The sequence below is a fragment of the Brienomyrus brachyistius genome, unplaced genomic scaffold (genome assembly GCF_023856365.1).
Source record: "Brienomyrus brachyistius isolate T26 unplaced genomic scaffold, BBRACH_0.4 scaffold70, whole genome shotgun sequence".
Taxonomy (NCBI): Eukaryota; Metazoa; Chordata; class Actinopteri; order Osteoglossiformes; family Mormyridae; genus Brienomyrus; species Brienomyrus brachyistius.
The window spans coordinates 196,347-215,632 of NW_026042345.1; the positions used below are offsets into that span (position 1 = coordinate 196,347).

The 19,286-nt window shown below is 48.8% G+C and overlaps 1 protein-coding gene across 3 annotated transcripts in view; it reads right to left on the minus strand.

The window, feature by feature from the left end:
- The window catches only part of LOC125726313 (transmembrane protein KIAA1109 homolog), a 72,425-nt gene that overhangs the window by 30,919 nt on the left and 22,220 nt on the right, over positions 1–19,286 (minus strand). For all 3 annotated transcript variants that reach the window (XM_049002603.1, XM_049002602.1, XM_049002604.1), the window contains exons 19-43: positions 17,871–18,016; positions 16,972–17,199; positions 15,963–16,100; positions 14,821–14,997; positions 14,295–14,423; positions 13,115–13,234; positions 12,552–12,832; positions 12,121–12,368; positions 11,463–11,670; positions 10,529–11,345; positions 10,006–10,076; positions 9,741–9,911; positions 9,510–9,630; positions 9,282–9,416; positions 7,874–8,001; positions 7,592–7,794; positions 6,818–7,015; positions 5,815–6,014; positions 4,693–4,841; positions 4,436–4,586; positions 3,074–3,226; positions 2,694–2,928; positions 2,048–2,190; positions 1,489–1,717; positions 154–315 (exon numbers count right to left, since the gene is read on the minus strand). In XM_049002603.1, coding sequence (XP_048858560.1) covers positions 154–315; positions 1,489–1,717; positions 2,048–2,190; positions 2,694–2,928; positions 3,074–3,226; positions 4,436–4,586; positions 4,693–4,841; positions 5,815–6,014; positions 6,818–7,015; positions 7,592–7,794; positions 7,874–8,001; positions 9,282–9,416; positions 9,510–9,630; positions 9,741–9,911; positions 10,006–10,076; positions 10,529–11,345; positions 11,463–11,670; positions 12,121–12,368; positions 12,552–12,832; positions 13,115–13,234; positions 14,295–14,423; positions 14,821–14,997; positions 15,963–16,100; positions 16,972–17,199; positions 17,871–18,016 — 4,941 coding nt within the window. The remainder of the gene's footprint in view (positions 1–153; positions 316–1,488; positions 1,718–2,047; positions 2,191–2,693; positions 2,929–3,073; positions 3,227–4,435; positions 4,587–4,692; positions 4,842–5,814; positions 6,015–6,817; positions 7,016–7,591; positions 7,795–7,873; positions 8,002–9,281; positions 9,417–9,509; positions 9,631–9,740; positions 9,912–10,005; positions 10,077–10,528; positions 11,346–11,462; positions 11,671–12,120; positions 12,369–12,551; positions 12,833–13,114; positions 13,235–14,294; positions 14,424–14,820; positions 14,998–15,962; positions 16,101–16,971; positions 17,200–17,870; positions 18,017–19,286) is intronic.

A 19,286-nucleotide genomic window follows, 5' to 3' on the forward strand; every position in this document is an offset into this window, starting at 1 on the left:
TTATGCAGAGGGCTCAAGCTTATTAGCCAATAATATGGTTTAAATTGATGATTGACAGAGGAGGGAGCACTTTGAGGGCCAATCAGCTTTCAGCTGGGGCGAGTACCCCTGTGGTCCCGCCCCCCGGTATACACCCCTGACGCTTATGCTCACCTCTTTGCAGGCTGCCGTGCTGGGGCTGGTTCATAGTGGGGTCCTGTACTGGGGCAGCCCCCCGGTTTCCCACGGCGCTGGACATCCAGTCGTAGAAACTGACAGAAGAGGGCTCTGACAGCACGGGGTTCTCCGTCAGCGTGTCCAAGCCCAGGCTGTTGCCTGTGGGGTAACCTTCATATGGAAAAGCTCGCTCGCAGAAAACATGCCTTTTTTAATATAAAAAATGCCCAACGCTAAAGCTAAAAGCTACAATATAGAATGGGCCAGGTATTACTGTGAATGAAAGCAAAAGAAAATAGCTCTGACAGTATTTTCACAGGTCTGTGAAACTGTCACACAATATTGTCAGCTTACATTCAGACTCGCTCACGTTAAATAGGGGCCAGCTGGTCTCACAATTATTCAGCATTTCTCAGGTGTGGCGCCTGCTTCTGTGATCTCCCATGGGACTTTGCTTTACACATTATTTGCCTCTGTGATTAGTAGCATTTAATAATGGATGCACAGAACATCACAAAGCAATTCTGAATGTGCTCATAAATTTCTCCATGAACACAGTACATGTGTACACAGTTTGTATAACGAGCTCTAAATTGGCTTTGGCATTTCAGTATTCAAAGAATGTAAGAAATAAATTACACAAGGGGTCAGGTCCCACTTCACATTTTCAGTTTGAAACCGCTGTTATAGTTGAATATCCAAGCAGTACTTTCCGTCTCAAATGGCCCAGTTTAATTACACGCTAAACAGATTGCTGCCATCCTAGAGATTAAAGTTCTGTGGTACAGTACATCGCGTTATTCTGTTCTGAATGTAGAGATCGCCGAATAATTGGTATTCAATAAACAATGCTACTAAACAATCGTTAATTTTTAAGTGACTACAATGTGTCAGACATTGTTCATTCCCATCTGCATTTTGAATTTAGGATTAATAGCAACAATAACCGCAGTTACACCCCCTACCTTTTCCAGCTTATTAAACAGACATCCGCTTGGACATCTGCACAAATTTTTGTCTTTGGTCTCAATTTTGTACCTACAATTCTAAAAACAAATAAAGTTTTATCATATCACAGTATTTTCATGGTTTTCCATGGGTTGTTCCACCAGACATGGAAGTCAGACCATGACCTGAAAATCACGATTTTTGTCAATATATATTTTTTTCACTCTCCTAACTTTTTCACTGTACTACCGAGACCGCTTGGGATCTTCTATATGACACAACATCCATTCCACTGTTCTGTAAAAATATATATAAAAATAAAAGAATTGTTTTTTCTAAATGATAATGGACACAAAACATGTACACACCCACCCTTCTGCATACCTGTGCGTGACAGTGAGCTGTTCTCGCCTGCGGCTGCACCCCCGCGCTGTGGCACACCCTCCAGCAGGCTGTGCATGCTGGGTAAGCTGTCTGTTATGTAGCTGAACAGGCCCTCCTTGCGGGGACTCTCGCTGCCTGCTGCCGGCGCCCCCGCCTGGCTGGTGTGGGCCGGCGATTCGGCCACCGTGTCCCCACTGGTGTAGTTCAGGGACTGGTAGGGGTGGGACCCCTGCAGAGAGGCCAGGATTACGTAACCATTTAGGGGTCACAGTGACAAAGGGGTCCATGAACGCCATGCTCATCTTCAGGTCTCACACTTACCAGGCCCAGAGAACCTACAGGGTGCTTTACATTATTAGATACAAACATCTAAATAAATACATCTCGATGAACTGCAGAACCATTGGAAGGATCAGAGCTGAATGATTGGTCAGAGTGAGTAATGTGGCTGGATCTGAGCTTGATATTCTTTAGAGTAATGGTGTTTTCGTACAGGTGAAGGTCCCACACTCCCTGCGTGCGCCCCCCCCCCCCCCCCAAAAAAAAAAAACACACACACCCTCAACTTGAGAGCAGTATGGCGGTGTGTCCTGGAGATCTTCTTCATGAACTCCGAGCCGCTGACGTGAGCAGAGGCGCCCGCCGCCTGGGAGGGGCGAGGACGTGTGGTCTCCAGCAACATGATGTGCTCGCCCGTGGGGGCTAAAAGTGAGAGAGAGAGGGAGGTAGGGGGTGGGGAAAGGAGCAGCGGAGGCAGAGAGCTCAGCACGCCATGCACAGCATACGACAGCCTACAGCACAACGATTAAAGCTATTAACCCACACATTGCTGCAGACTGGCAGGAGGTTCTGCAGCCTCCAGGTCAAGCCAGTAAGGCTTCCAAACAGCTTCTTCATGCACACAATCCCACCGCTGAACTGTCTGCCCCCTCCCCAGCCTAATAACTCTGGGCACATACTGTAAGTCTGCATCCAAAGTTATTCATTTATTATACAGGTTGCTTCCATATCAAACTTCCATATCAGGTCTGCAGAATCCTTCCCCACCAATTTGGTGGTTTACTGTACCCATATCTAAATGTCTTAACATCTGATGTCTATATTATGCTTATGTGTCTCAGCTACATTATATTTACTTATTACTCATTTTTACAATGACCAACCACTAACAATGCAGCTGACAATACAAGATACTGGCTTCCAACCTGCATCAAATTCCAAGTCGGCACCGTCGGCGCTGGTATCACTTTGTGGGCGGGCTCCACCGCCTGGGTCCGGGGCCTGGTGGGCAGCTTCCTCCGAGGCCTTCTCAGGCACGTGCGTGGAACGCATCACACGGATGGCCTTGAAGCCCTGTGTCACTACGATGAACTTCATCCACTGCCGAGCCAAAGCCACCAGGCCCTTCTTCAGCGTTACCAGGGCAGGCCGTTCCTCACTCTGCCAGTAGGGGGGCGTAGAGGGTCACAAAGAAAATCCCGACTTTAGCCATGAAGCTAAAGGCATAATTACCTGGCTTTCTTCATTAAGGGTACCTAACTAACTGACCACAGCTGAAAAATGAACAGGCCCAGCAGATCCTCACCGTGATGGCGTCCTCGATGGCGCCGTAGTCGGCCTGCTGCAGGTAGCGGTGGAGGATGCTGCAGAGGAGGCAGGACGGGTCGTCGTGCAGGTAGCGCGATCGCCTGGTCACCCGGGTGAACTTGCTGCGGAACGGGATGTGGATGGACTTCTTCTGCAGAGAGAAGAATATAAGATGGAAAGAAAGAGTCAGATACAAAGTAAAAAAAGAGAGAGAGAGAACAAAAAAAACAAAGAAAAAAAAGACAAAGATAAAATAGAGAGAGAGAATATGAAAGACAGGCAAAGGCAAAAGCAGAGAAACAAAGACAGACAGATGGACAGAAAGAAAGACAATTAAAAAGACAGAAAGACAAAAGAAAGATCCCGAAAGAAAAAGACAAAGACAGACAAAGGAAGACAGGAAGAAAGACAGAAAGAAAGATAGACAGACAGACAGACAGACAGACAGACAGACAGACAGACAGACAGACAGACAGACAGACAGACAGACAGACAGACAGACAGAAAGAATGGAGAGTGAACATTTACGCTGGAGGACCCCCAAACCCTCTACTCTAGAGAACAATAATGTGGGATATTATTAAACAAAAAACCATAAGTGGGAAATATGGAACACTAAGGCAGCGGTATTATTTTAATACGACCTGCCTTTCTAACAAGCTCTGGATTCATTTGGATTGAAAGCTTGTTTTCCTCGCTACCCTGGACAAATATTACTCTGCTCGACCTGAAAGTGAACTCTAAGGGGTACGTGATGAAGCAAAGCCTTGATCGGTGCCTTGATTTAATCAAAGGGCAAGAGCATAACACACTGATTGTGTCTAATCTATTTATATCATTAACGCTTTCTTGCATTATTTGCTCCAGGAAATAACCTTAAAGCGACCCGTTTTGGTCCATCCATCCATTTTCCAAACCGCTTATCCTACTGGGTCGCGGGGGGTCCGGAGCCTATCCCGGAAGCAATGGGCACGAGGCAGGGAACAACCCAGGATGGGGGGGCAGCCCATCGCAGGGCACACTCACACACCATTCACTCACACATGCACTCCTATGGGCAATTTAGCAACTCCAATTATACTCAGCATGTTTTTGGACTGTGGGGGGAAACCGGAGTACCCGGAAGAAACCCCACGACGACATGGGGAGAACATGCAAACTCAACACACATGTGACCCAGGCGGAAACTCGAACCCGGGTCCCAGAGGTGTGAGGCAACAGTGCTAACCACTGCACCACTATGCATATTGTGACGGGGACCACAGCACAAGCATGGACAAACATAATGCAAAGGCGGAAGGGACCAATCACAGGCCGGGGTCTGCAATGAGCCCACGCGGTCAGCCAATGGGCCTCTGACCTCCAGGGCCTCGCTCATGATGCAGGCCATGACAGCACAGACACGCAGGGTCTCCACCGTGTCCAGGGAGCTCAGAGAGGATTTCAGCTGGTCCATGGGGACCAGCCAGGCGCCGATGGCCGGAGTCGCTGTGCTCAAGAGATTCAGCTGCCTGGTGGCGAGATGAACACGATTAATCCCCTCCGACGAGAAACCAAGGCCCGAAAAGATGCAAAGAGATACCAGTAATTGCCCACGGCTCCGGCGCACAGACGCACTTGCACGCGGCCTGGGCGGGAGAGCGCACGTTGGTGGGCGCAGCGAAGCTGAACCAGACCTCCTTGATGGTGAGCTTCATGCTGCTGGAATCAGGAGGTGGGGGCACCAGCGGGAGGTTCTTCAGATTATCAGACTCCACCCCTTCGTCCTGCGGATGAGGGGTGCACAGGGTCAGATATGCATTTTTATCCAAAGCAGAAATGTGTAAATAGCACAGGCCAGAGAGTGACAGCGGCGATATGCCAGAAGCACGATAAACTGTCATACGCACAGGCGATCAATAACTGCCCAGGCAAACAAACAATTTAAAGAAAAATCTTCATATGCACTAATTTAGAGACGCAATCGCTAAGCCTTAATGCCTGTTTTTCATTGCCCCTGGCTCCTACTTTATTCCTTCACTATTTTTTAATTGTTTTACTGCCTGATTGATCTAATTGCAATTTTAGTCTTTTAGTCTAATTTCCGTCTTCTTTACGTTTAACTTTTTTTTTTACTGTGTTGCATAAATGCACATTACAAATAAAAATACACACACACTCACACACACACACCACCCTCCACAATTATTGGCAAAAAAAAAAAGTGAAGTAGCTTCAACTCACACTGAAAAAAATCTAAACCTCTTTGAAATAAATTTATTCAAAGAAAAACAAATCCTTCATCAAGAAATAATTATTTTCAATAAAAACAAATGAGCCACGATTATTGGCACCCCTGGGAATTATAGTGAACACAATGTAACTGAAGTATGTTTCCCCTGTAACTTGTACATCTTTGAGCGTATTGGAGTGAAGAGGAACCTTCAAGGTGTCATCCATGACTTTGACTAACTGGGGTACAAACATGAGGTGACACAGATCCCAAACTCTTAGTCATCCATCAACATGGCAAAGATAAGAGACACAGACCAAATGAGGGAGAAGTGTGTTGATCTTCATAAGTCAGGGAATGAGTATGAAAAAAAAGCTATTCACTGAAAGGCCTTTTTACAAATTTTTGCAAGGGGTGCCAATAATTGTGGAGGACGCTGTATATGTACTGTTGTTGTTCATGACGTTGTCAACAAATGAACAACAATATGGAAATACGTCGGGAAATCGTTCAGGTGACCCTCTCACCTGTTCATCCGAGTTGGACTCGGAGCTGAAGCTGGAGCCGGCCGCGGGATCTTGGCCCAGGTGGTCTTCCGACACGTCAGTGCTGTAGCCGCTGCCCGGCTGCGAGCCGGAGGAGCCGTTGGACTTGAGGCCTGTGCCCCCGTCCTCATTAACCATCACGCCCAGGGAGCTGAAGAGCATGGCACCGGACTGCCGCCCGCCTGCACGTGGACACGGGAGGCTGTTAGTGCCAAGCCTCAACACTGAATGAGGTGAACAAGCCAAAAGCCAAGATAAATTCACGTGACGTCATGGACAATCCGGATCATGCGCGCGGAATGAATCGTTTCTGTACAGTCATTCTGCTGCAGAGCTCCTCCACCGCAGAACGTGTTCAATAATATCTCCACAAGAGAGACCTTGTGGCCAAGGCCAAGGGCCAAGGTGTCAAGTGCCTGCATCCACCAAGGCCTGTGTGAAGCCAGCACTGAACACTGTGGGACAGACACTGGGATAAAAAGTCCTCCTCTAGTCCTACAAAACTCCATCTCCAAGGCAAAGGAAAACATATTCAATAGAGAGAGCTTCCAGAATTAGGAAGACAGGGAACAGTATTTGAATGAGGTCAGTTATTCGAAACGATACAGTAAATCTTCCTGCATAGCTTAGATTCCCCCCCCCCCCCCCCATACGTTATTGATGTTCAACAAGCTAGTGCAACTTTACTTTGAAAGGAAATCTTGTTTCCCTTCTGTCATCATTCTGAATTTTCCAAAAAAATTACAAGCAAACATCAACTGACTGAGTATCGCAAGCTTGTCAACGATTCACATGAGCGTGGAGCATGGGAGCGGCCCGTCATCACTGTGTGTCACAGACGTCGCTCAGCAAATCCATTCAAAGAATGGAGGATTTTAAATCACCAACATTACGGAACGTGCGTTTTAAAAACTGAGTGTTTGCCCTAGGCGGCGACGTGCTACGACGCCATCCAGGGGGCGGGACTGCTGCATCCCACTCTCACCCTTGACGGTGAGGTTCTCCATGCCGCACTCGAACATGATCCAACCCCACTTCTCCGGGCTGGAGGCGCAGCGGGTCGTGTCGGCGGAGCCCGGGTGTTCCGTCTCGTCTATAAAGCTGAACTCGTCCGGCTCCTCCAGGCTGAAGAGCACCTTGGACTTCTCGAAGGGGATGGCCGTGATGGTGCAGGCGCCCGGGTCTGGCGAAAACGGCAAGTCCTGGTTACTGACAAGCCACGGACGCACTCATATACACGACACACAGTATTACACAGCAACTCACCTTTGCAAATAGCAAAAGTCCAGTGCTGTTTTTTCACTGGACAAATGCCATTGCTAATTCATCATTATTAAGAATTCATTTATTTGGTGTTTCAGGATATTATCCTTGTGCGCCATGTCCCTCTTAATTTGAGCGCATCATGTTCACTTGCTTGCACTGTCCAGGCGTGAACTAGCCATTGGAAATCATCCCCATCACCCGCATTATATAGCTTATGAACCCAAGGTGCCCAACCTATCGATCATGATCATGAAAAATACCAAACCCCCCACCCACCCCCCATCCCCCCACCCAGTCAGCAGGACAATATCTAATCTGGGTGCCTTGACAGCAAATTCCTGGCTGCTTCTCATTTCACCCCTGGTATAGTCTTTGTTCTGCACTGTATATACGCGTGTCTGGGCTCTATGTCTGTAAAGACCATCCCAGTCTGAACCGAAGTAGCCCATTGGTCTGCTGTAACCATGACGACACTTAGGTGAGGCTGTCTGACCTGGGGAATCAAGGCCACGCAACTGCCCGTGTATGCGATGCACACTCAGCCTGGCCGCCATCTCCTTGCCCTTTTCCACACTGGCGTTGGAGCGCAGTGACCCCGACGTCTGCGGCTGCATGTTGGCGGCCGAGGCATAGCGGTTAAATCCAACAGAGGGACGGCCGTGTTCCGTCCCAGTGGCCCCTTCCTCCACGATGCCCCTGGGGGGGGGAGGAAGGGACAGAGTCAGTAAGAGGTACGTGGGAGGGCGACATCAGTACGTGGCCGAGGCGAGCGTACCGGTTCATGCGAAGCTGCGTGGCAATGCGGTCAAAGCAGAGGGCCACCAGAGACACTTGTGTGACCCTCTTGCTGCTGCTGGATGGGCAGGCCTCCGCCACAGAGGCCTGGAGCAGACACAGGTTCACCTGCGAGAAGCAGAGCACCAAAGGAGCAGCTTGCCTTAGAAAGGGTTCAACGTAGGGCTATAAGAATTATTCCTGGTCTTAAGAGGAATGTCTTATGAGGAGGTTGGCTGAGCTGAATCTGTTCGGCCTCAAGCAAAGGAGACTAAGGGGGGGACATGATCCAGGTATATAAGATTCTAACAGGTCTGGATGCTGTTCAAACAGAAAATATAGAAGGAACTAGTTCAAATACTAGAACTCGTGGCCATAGATGGAAATTAGCGGAAAAAAAACATTTTAAACTGTATTTAAGAAAGCACTTATTTACACAGCGTGTAGATAGAGTATGGAATAGTCTTCCTGTTAGTATAGTGCAAGGTAAAACCCTGGGTTCCTTTAAATCAGAGCAAGATAAGATTTTAACAAGTCTGAGCTACTAGTTGAGTTCTCCCCAAACAAGCTTTATGGGACGAATGGCCTCCTCTCGCTTGAAAATATCTTGTTCTTAAATTCAGGAAAATGCTCTAACCTGCAAGCTGGGTGTGACTGCTAATAAATGTTTACACGTTATTTAAGCAATGGCACCTGTCCCACATATTTGTCACTGGGTGCTTTTATACTTGGTGAACTGTCATTACAGGACGATTTACGGTTTTGTTGGCATTCAGCTCTCATGTTCTGCCATAAACTGCTCTGTTTATACAAATTAAAATTAAACGTTTAAAATGTGTCATATATGCAGTTATACACGGAGGAGCAAAATGCTTGTTTACCTCATTGCAAGACAGTGGAAAAACACAAGAGATGCAAGACGTATAAGGAAACAAAACATTAAACAATCATAAACAAAGACAAATAGTGCACAATTAGCAGTAGAGGTCTCTGAATTTGCTGGCTTTTTGAAGAGATACTGTAGCCCAGTTAACAGTGGTCAGAAATTTACCCTGAATGCAGAGATTAAAAGAAAATCCATTCAGCTAGTAATCAGAAACGACACAGTATTTAAATTCACATTACAGATGCACCCAACCATTCAGCATGATAATGTGTGCTTTAGCAAAACAACATATGCATCACACTTAGAGGCATCATTTAAAAAGAGTCCTGACTTTAATCAGCTAAATTAAACTTTAAGATAAAGCGGAAAGACTCAACTTTTAAAGACTCCCAAGAGGTTCTGAACACTTATGTAAATGACACCAAAATACACAATTTGGTCTAACAAATTTGATATATTTAGAACCCTGTTAGAACCATTTGTAACCCCGAGGTCTCAGGATGATTTCCTGATGAAGAGCTACCTTAGGGATGGTCACGTTGGCCTGCAGGCCCTTGATCTTCACGCTGTCCGATTTGGCCGAGACGTCAGCCTGGTCAGGGGCTTTAGTGGAGGAGCTTTCGGACCTGGACGTCTTGTGCTCGCTTCTCAGGGAGTGCTTCAGGAAGACAGGACAAAGCACCCAGTCTAACATGCATACTGACGCTTCGTCGTCGCTTTGCACACGTCACTGTTCGGTGCTGCCACTTACGGAGTCTGACACCGTAGACTTGCTGATCTGATAGGCCTCGCTCAGCACTTTGGCGTGCAGCCCGTCCAGCATGGAAGCAGGATGGCGGATGCTGGCAAAGCGAGCCAGTGCCTTGATGTACCTGGGACCAAACGCCGGCATCTTTACCGTGGTGCTCGTTTCAGGCGAGCCGAGGGGACGGTTTCCCAGAATGCCCTGCAGCAGAACGCTTAAAAACCACCCACCGCGTACCTGTCAAGCGCCTCGGCCACCAGGGGGGTCAGCACCACGTCGACGGCCCCCTTCACCTCCACGAAGGCGGTGGTCCCAGGCTGGGAGGACGGCTGCTCCGGGCTCCAGTCCGCTGTGGTGTCATCATCCGTGGAGTCCGCCCCACTCGACTCCAGGGGGGTGTAGGGTATGCTGAGCACAGAAAGGGGGGGGGGGTCAGGTTATAAAGTTGCATCTCACGTGTCGGACCTCAGTCCTCAGTGAGATGGGGGCCGGTCGGTCTTACCCATCTGAGTCTCCCGTGAGATGGATGCTTCTGTCCAGCAAGGAGCTGGCAGAGAGACCTTGCTTCACTGCCTAGAAAGAACAGCAACACTCTTTAGGAAACCAAAAAATAAACATCCTACCAAAAAAAAAACACAGAAGCCCCATGGGTGAAGGGTTCGAATTCAGCCCCACCCCTGGCAGGGGTCTGCAAATATGTAGACCATCCCAGGGGACTGGACTGGGAAACACCATTATAAATATATGGGAGCATGCTGTAGTATTGGAGTGACAGCTGCAATCACCTCTACACCGCACACACATTTAGTAACATTCTGTGGGGTATCCCCCAGAGGCAATTGCAAATAATTCACACAGAGGGGCAAACTTTATTATTAGCAAATGATGTGTTTTGAATGGGTGAGTGAAAAGGGGCGGGGTCACTCTTGGGGCCAATCAGCTTTCAATGGGGGCTGGGGTCCCTGTGGCCCCGCCCCCTGTACATGCCCCTTTGTCCCCCCTGAACCTACACCTACAACACAGACCTTAAATATGGGGATGGAGAGATGATCAAAGGAGTAGGTGGATGAGGAGAAGGAGCTCTCCTCACTGGCGGGCATGTCCAGGTCTAGGGGGCGCTGCAGGGAGGATCGGGACATCCTCTTGTTGACGGGTTGCTTCGTTGACCAGTTGAAGACCTGATAGTGTGCCAGGTAGCTGTGGTAGCACGCCATCACTTGGGGCTCGGCGGTGTGACGGCCAGATTGTAGAGCCTTCGCCACCTCGCTGGAGCCCACGTCCTCGGCGGCCAGGGTGGAGACGAAGGAGGTGCGGGAGGCGCGCCGGGGGACGGGGACGCTTTGGGGTTGGAGGCGGAGCTCCGTCGCGTCACTGCCAATCGCGGAGGCCAGGGGGCCCTCCATGCTGTGGTAGATGGAGCCTCGGCTATAGGCCACCTGATGGGCTTGCAGCCTACGCTTCTTCTTCCTCCTGGGGAACGTCCCGGGGCACTCGTCACCGCTGGCGTGCTCAAACTCCTCCGCCGCAGAGTAGTAGGCCTCGCTGTCCGCCACGGACACGCTGGACTCCGCAAAGCGGTTCTGACGGAAGGTTCCGGAATCCGCCGACGGCATTACGGGCAAGGAGCCGATGCTGCGGTGCTGGGGCGAATCCGAGGCGTGCTGGTCCAGGCGGAAGGCACCCAGGCTGGGAGCAGCGGAGAGGCTGCCTATGCTGCCCAGGAGGGTGGAGGAGGCTGAAAACTTCCGCATGAGGGACGAGCGTAGAGGAGACCGCAGTGGGGAGCCCAGCGAAGAGCGCGGCCCAGCTTGCTCCTGGCTCTTACTGCGAGACACCGGCTTTCTGTCAGGAGATCAGAGAGAAACAAGAGAATTTTTAATGAACGATTGGGGCAGATACACATAGCGGATGAAGTGCTGCACCGCCTTCAGGGATATCTGCAAAACAGGAGGGACTCACACTCTTCTGCTGTTATGCTGGGTCGCCGGACCGTCCTCAGTGCTGGACGAACTGCTCTCCCCCTCGCTGGCCAGCAGGGGCAGCGCAGCACTGGATGAGCTGTTCTCCTCCAAAGAGGAAGCAGAGCTATGGGGGCACTCAGGCAGCATCAAGCTCAACTGCTGGCTCCTTTTCTCCTGGCTGTCCTTCTTCGGCATGTAACACCTCCCTGGCAGGACAGGGGGCAGCACAGGGTCACATTAGTCTCTCTCAGGGCACCATGGGCTCGAAAACCAAATATACAAACGCAGCCTTTGATTCAGGAGAATTCTACGACATATTTGGGGGGCGCCACACTTTAGTTAGCCAATGATACATTTTAAATGACTGAGCGACAGAGGAGGGGTCCAATCGAAATCCAAATGGGGCCAGTCCCAGCCCTTCATGCACTTCTGCTTAACACTTCCAAATTCCATAAACAAACATTCCCCAGGACAAAACTGACTAAGTGAGGGGCTGGGGGGGGGGTATTTAAATGTTTTGCATATTCAGAAAATCACCTCACAAATCTTGCTGATTATTAAGTGCCCCCAAGCCCCGGAGGACATATTTTCTGGGTATTTCTGTGCCTGGGGTTGTGTGAATTGCGCTGCGCTGCACAGGCCAGGTGGGGGCGCACCTTCCGAAAGGCCGGGGACCTCCTTGGTGGCGATGCGCTCGCCGGGCCGCAGCAGCGACTGCCCGTAGCAGGCGTCCGACTCGCTGGTGACGTCGGAGCGGGCAGAGGAGCTCGAGGACGGTGTCTCAGCCGGCCGGAAAAAGCTGGAAGCCAGGCCCCCCGTCCCAAAGAAGCGGCAGCCGCCCAGGCAGCCACAGCGGCCCTGGCAACGACGTTGCGACGCCTCCTGCAGCCACAGGAACCACAGCCTGGGGGGGGGGGGGGGGGCGGAGCCCAAGAGAGGGGCGTGTCATGTATTACTAACAACCAATTGATTTGCTGGATTTAATGTGCACCTACAAAACTTGTTTTGAAGCAGTAAACTAAAGTTGTTCAGTGTGTGAAACGGTGACACCTCCGCAACCAATGGATGGCGTGGAACCGGGCCTCACCGCTTTGTGCGAGCATCATGCCGCTCCAGGAAGCACCTCTGCACCTCATGCGTGGCTGGGTGGTCGGCGACCAGGGCGACATCGGCCGTCAGGAGCGCGAAGACCATGGAGCCCGCCTCCAACCAGAGGGGGCGCCGCAGCTGGGGGAGCTGCACGCTGTGACGGCCGGTGTCCTGCTGCTCGATGTACTGGCGCACCTGGATGTCCTGCACCACCAAGCTCACGCCCTCACCCACAGTCTGGCTGTGCAGGTTGCAATTAGCCAGACGGATGGCACCAGTCTGATAAATAATAAAAAAAAAAAACATCACCAATACTGAGATATAAACCATAAGGATACACTTATTACGGAAAGGACTATTAGATTCAGGGTGAAATGCGACTGTCGCATTTATGGTGACTGCAGTAGTGCGCCATGGGGCACAACAGTGCAGACTGCCGTTAAGTGCATTAAAGCCAGATTAACGGCGTCAATCTGCATCCCGGTTGGGCTGGGACCGCATCGCTATGACGACACCATGGCCGTTCAGAGAGTCGGAAGCAGGCGGCCGCGGGTGTCGTACCTTTACATTTGCGGCACAGCCCTGCTCGACGACAAAGAGATCCACCCCATCCACAGACAGACGAATCATGGTGTACTTCAGCTCCTCTGAGGTACGGCAGGGGCCTGGCAGTAAGTACATCTGGGGGGGGGGGGGGGGGGCAGTGGAGGATGTCAGGACACCCCACTCACACGGAGGAGTTGGAGGAAAACCACAAAACTCCACAAATCAACCTCCAGCTACACTGAAAATAAGGCTTCCTTCCCTGATACAGTTCATCCGGAAAGTATTCACAGAGCATCACTTTCTCCGCATTTTGTTATGTTACTAATTCCAAAATGGAGTAAATTAATTTTTCTCCTCAAAATTTTACACACAACACCTCATAATGAAAAAAGTGCTCGGGGCAGGTTTCCATCCAGGATGTCTCTGCACATTGCTGCAGTCATCTTTCCCTTTATCTTGACTAGTTTCCCTGTTCCTGTCGCTGAAAAACATCCCCACAGCATGATCCTGCCACCACCATGCTTCACTGTAGTCGGCCGGAACTTCAGTCAGACTGGCACGACGGTCTTTCAGCAGGATGACGACCCGAAGCACACAGCCAAGATATCAGAGGAGTGGCTTCAGGACAACTCTGTGAATGTCCTAGTGTGGGCCAGCCAGAGCCCAGACTCGAATCCGATTGGACATCTCTGGAGAGATCTTCAAATGGCTGTGCACCGACGCGTCCCATCCAACCTGATGGAGCTTGAGAGGTGCAGGGAATGGGTGAAACTGCCCAAGGAGAGGTGTGCCAAGCTTGTGGCACCATAATCATAAAGACTTGAGGCTGTAATTGCTGCCAAAGGTGCATCAACAAAGTATCGCGCAAAGGCTGTGAATACTTATGTACATGTGATTTCTCTTTTTTTTTTATTCTTAATAAATTAGCAAAAATCTCAAGTAGATTTTTTTCACGTTGTCATCATGGGTTAACACAATAAAATGTGGAAAACCGATGTGCTGTGAATACTTTCCGGATGCACTGTACATGACCCCCAAGGGCAAAAATAGCAGCACAATTTACAGTCTTGATTAATTTCATTCTGCTTCTCTGCATACTCTGCCGGTACATATCAGTTACTGTGGCCAGTGGTATCAGCGTGTGTGGGTCTGGGGGCCGCAATATGCTACAGAGAGCGGAAAACTGGGGCGTCACCGTGGAGGTGCAGAGCTGCCGGTCCAACCCGTGCTGACACTTGACTTCCTGCCTTGGCTTCTCCAGCTGGAATTCGCGGGACATCAGGTGGAAAACGAAGGTCTCGCCCCACTCCGCCAAGGTGGCCAACTGAGGGAGACGGGGGGGGGGGTGGTTTAATAAACCAAAGGTATAAATCTCGTTCACACAAAATGATGAATGTGCACTACAGAAAGCTGATATGCGGGAGGGGCACTCATTCCCCCCACCAATTTTTGCCTTCAGAGGACATTTTACGAAGTTAAGTATCTACTGGTTCAAATTCACGCAGCTCTCTTTCCCAAGAGAGACACAGTTTTATATATCAGACAGATTGAGACCTGGAAGCTGACTGTTGCAAACAATAAAAAAATAATTACACAACCGCAATAAGCTTTACTGGAGTTAAACATCAATTATTCCAGTTCTATTCAATAGGTGATCCTGAAATGTTGTGTTTCAAAGTTAGCTAAAATAGATGATGACTTAGGGCTGGAGCATGATTTACCTGTGGTACAGTGACACTGCCCGTGAGCGCCCCCACCTGGAAGTCCAGCAACCATGCATACTCTAACGTGTCACTGCCTGGTGGCAGGCCCTCCGCTGAAAACATGGCGTGGGCACGCATCTGTAGACCAGACAGGCTGATGTGGCCGTCCCGTAGGGGGCTGTCGGCAGCGGTCCGCTGTAGGGACAGAGGACGGGCCATAGAGGGCGATCACACACAAGGGGAGATTCTGCACAAGCATGTCCCACATCCTACGCTACGAAAGTACAAAAACGCCAAAGGAAACAGGAAAGACATTACGGGTACCGAACTGGCGCCTCACAGAACTGCCAAGCCTGGACTAAAAACTAACGACAGATAATGACTCAAAAGCTTTTTCCTGCCATGGTAGAAATGACAATGATAGGAGAGTCTGAATGGAAAACTGTTTCCCAGCAGAGAAGGGAAGCTGACACCCAGCTGTCATAGGACCCGAGATGCCAAGCATTCCGAGTGCAATACAAACCCTATTAGTCTAAAGTTAAAGGCTTACGGAGTTTAACTTTCTAATGACAGTAAACAAAAGTATTTGGAAGTCAAAGAGTAATTGGACGCAATTACTCAGGTCCCATTTTCGCCCAGCTTCATAAACTTGCTGCCCTAGTCTAGGAGATGTGTAATATAGTGACAATCCCCACGTTACGAACGAGATCCATTCCCTGAGTTTGTCTCGTTGAAGATTTGTTGAATTTGTAGGTTAGTCTGAAAAATAACTCGGTAAATAATTATACGGTAGTAAAAGTAACAAGTGTATTGTACCTTGAGCCAATGTTTTCATGAGCATCACTAAACAGTGAATGCGTTTGTTATTATAATCCATTGTATTTAACTCAAATTTTTTTACACAATAGGCATTACGGCGATCTGTTTGTAAGTACAGCAACCCAGGGACTGTCTGTATTGAAATGGCCTTATTGACTTTGTCTCTTAAAGATGAACAGAAACTGAGGTCTGACTATTTTGTGTTACCGTAGGCGAATGTGTTAAATGATTTTTGGTGTACAAGAAGATCTTGATTAAATTCATAACAGGTAGCCTGAGAGCAATGTTAAACCACAGGGCTAAACTTAAAGCCGGCATTAAAGCTTAAAATGCTCGCTCACCTGATAGCCTTCGCTGACGAAGACGTGGATGGGAGAGAGAATCAACTGCAGCAGCGTCTCCCTGTAGCTCTTCTTCATCTCAAAGCAGAAGCGCTCCATGTACCCCTGCGGACACTCGAGCCGCTCGGCGTCGCAGTGCTGCAGGTACGAGGCAGGTGGGAGATCGCGGTCAGGGACACAGACTGACCGCGTGCTCAGACTGCACCGGCAGATGGCCCCTCCACAGCGCCAACAGGGCAGGAACAACAACTTTCTACAGCTGTTATGTTTATGCCCTAGGAAATTCTCAATTACAATAAAGTAGTAAACACAGGATTTGAAATTCTTTTCACACTTATTAAACAGCTTCCTTGTGCTAAATGTCCCGTCATTTTCCTTTGAAATAATGGTTTCCATCATGAGACTCTTAGGAGCACCAGCTTCCCTAACAACTAAGCACTACACTATAGCAACAGTAACCATGTTAGGAATAAAAAATAATTCCACTCAGGCATCAATTAGTCTCCCCTGGACAAACACGGCGTAATGATGCATGTGGACCGGCCGTTAACCTGGCTGAACCATCCATCTCCTCTCACCCACTCAACAGGCCCCAGACCATGTAATACCCCTCATTTACAGCCTCCGAACCCCTGGCTCTGCGTGGACGGAAGAGAGCAAGGACACATGACAGGTTGTTAGCCCTCCCGTGAATGGCAATTTGTAATCAGGGGAAGCTCACACCCGCCTACACCTCAGGTACATGCGGTAATTATAATTCAAGCTTGGCAGAGTAGCAGCTGATTGTAGGGAGCAGCTGATTGTGGAGGCAGCTTTTGACTATTTTAGTTTTTTGATTGAGTTCCTAGCTTATCATAAAATTGAGGTTTATATTGTGGGGACCTGAAAAATGTCCCCACAGACTAAAAAGTAACAGGTTTAACTCTCTTGTAGGGACATTTGGTCTCCACAATATGGTAAATACAATCTGACACACGCACGCACACATGCACGCAGCACCAGTGCTCACCACGGGCAGCCGGCCGTGCACTTTGTACATGTTGACGAGCACAGTGATGTCCCAGGGCCTCAGAGCCAGGGGGTTGAGAGGGCTGCGGCCGTGGCGGCCCCCGCATTCTGGGTCGTGTGAGCCCGGCGCCGTCCAGCCTGAGCTGGAGGAGGGCGAGCGGGAAAGCGCGGGGTCGGGCGTGGCCTCCTTAAAATCCGTGTACATGTCATCCTCCCCAAAGTAGTTCTCCTGAACCACACGAAAACAATAATAAAAAAAAGTTGAACCAGCCCAGATGTCGCTTGCATTACAAATCACAGCAGAGTAGACGGGAGAGAGAAAGATGATGAAACCAGGACAGGTATGGCCTTATCGTGAAGAACATCAAGAAGCAAGTCTTTTAGTCTTTTAAAACAGCTACATAAAACAGTAAAACCACAGAGAAAAGTGATCCACTGGCTACAAGTGGAAAAATGATTACCAGTGAAACAGCCAGACTCGTACACATTAACCTCAGACACAATCGCAAAACAAAAGCCTTCCAGTTAATCCTGTACTTTACTGCAGGGCAAAACAATGACAGGCCAGATGCAGCCAATACGGCTGCTAGTTATGGAGGGTAGAAGGAAATGCTCAGGAATTCCAACAAAACAAACACACCAGAGTGACAGCTCAGATACATAGGGCTGTCTGTCAGTGGGGGGTGACTGAGCCTGTGTAGCTCCAAACTCATCACTAGGGGGCCCGAAGGAGTGGTAAACTTTCCAGAAACTTTCCATTACATGGGAATTACATGGGAAACTTTCCAACCCTACTCATCACCCAATCACCATCTACCACTGATTCCGATGCCATTAGTGCCACCGCGATAGAAACGCTAACGGACTAACGACGCTTTATGAATGGCTGTGTGGTAGCACCTTGATGGCATAGAATGCCCTGAGCAGAGGCCCGTAGAAAGTCAGCTGGGAGCCGGGTGACAGCTCTATCTCCACATGCAGGCAGTCAGGGGGCAGCTCTGTGGGGTCTACTGTAGGGGGCACTGTGCAGTCCCCCATCTCGGGCCCTGGATGTATAAAGGTGAGAGACTGTTAGGTAACCCGCTCCCCTGAAAAACATGCATGAAATTACCACCAACGACACGCAACCTCCTCAAAACACCAAGTGCTGTTCAAAGCTATGAAAAAGGATTTTCAGACCAAAACTGGTAAGAACTCAGAATTCATTCATTGTAGTGGTGTAAAGATGTATCAATCTATTGTAATGAATCGATTATTCAGGTGACGATTCAGTTGCATCAGTCTAACTGAATTGATTTTTGGCGGCGAAATAAAGGTACTCCTACATCCATGTAATGGTGCTCTCGCATTCATGAGCTGTAGGTAGATCTTTGTGCTACACTGATATTTATTTTTTGCAGTATAGAGCACTCTAAGATAGTCTGATGCTTTTGAGAAACGCTTCTCTCTTGAACACTGCTAATGTAGCTAGCAAAAACAGTTAGAAGACCAGGTAGCCAAGTAGCTTGTTAAATAAAAAGCAATCTTAGCCTCAGAGATGAACAATATATTGGTTAACATGTCTGTATTTGCTGACATCTGTTAAAACGATAATCAGCACTGGTCTGATGTGTCAGTTTTGGCTGATATTGTTGAGCAATATTTATACTTTACCAATATGCAAAATTAGCAGCAACAGAGCTAAAGACAAAATTACTGAAATGGAAACAAAGACTGCATTGTACGCTCAGCCGTCTTCTGTAGTGGGGGATGAGGGATTTTTTTCACCTCATTACTGACTCGTAAGAGGTCTCGCTGTACAGTCCCTCAAAATGTTTATTACTCGTTATCAAGTCTGGCCCACAGATTTTTTTATTCTGTGGAAAAATCTATGTTCCACCGATCTGCGTCGGACAGCTCTGCAAAATTTCATTGCCAGTAACCCCCCTCCCATAATGATAGTCCCTGAATTTTTTTCAGTGAAGTCGACTTATACCCCTGATTCATATATTGGGAATGATATTTCAACACTCTTATTTTCCAATTACCACGCTGCTGGGAGCACAATACAGTGCATGACTACCCTTAGTCAGCATACAGAAACGACAACAAACAACAAAAAATATCAACAACTATAATAATAGCACAAAAAATAAGTGCCTTATATTACTACAGAGTACTAAATAACCAAAGCAGAGCCTTAATAAAGATCAATAAGACATTAAATGAGTTTGCCATCTCTAGATTAGTCTCTTTGCAGGGCAGCATCTGGGTTATCAAATTAGCAGGACGGTGACGTTTGCAGGGAGTCCACTGTAAGATGGATGGGGACCAAGA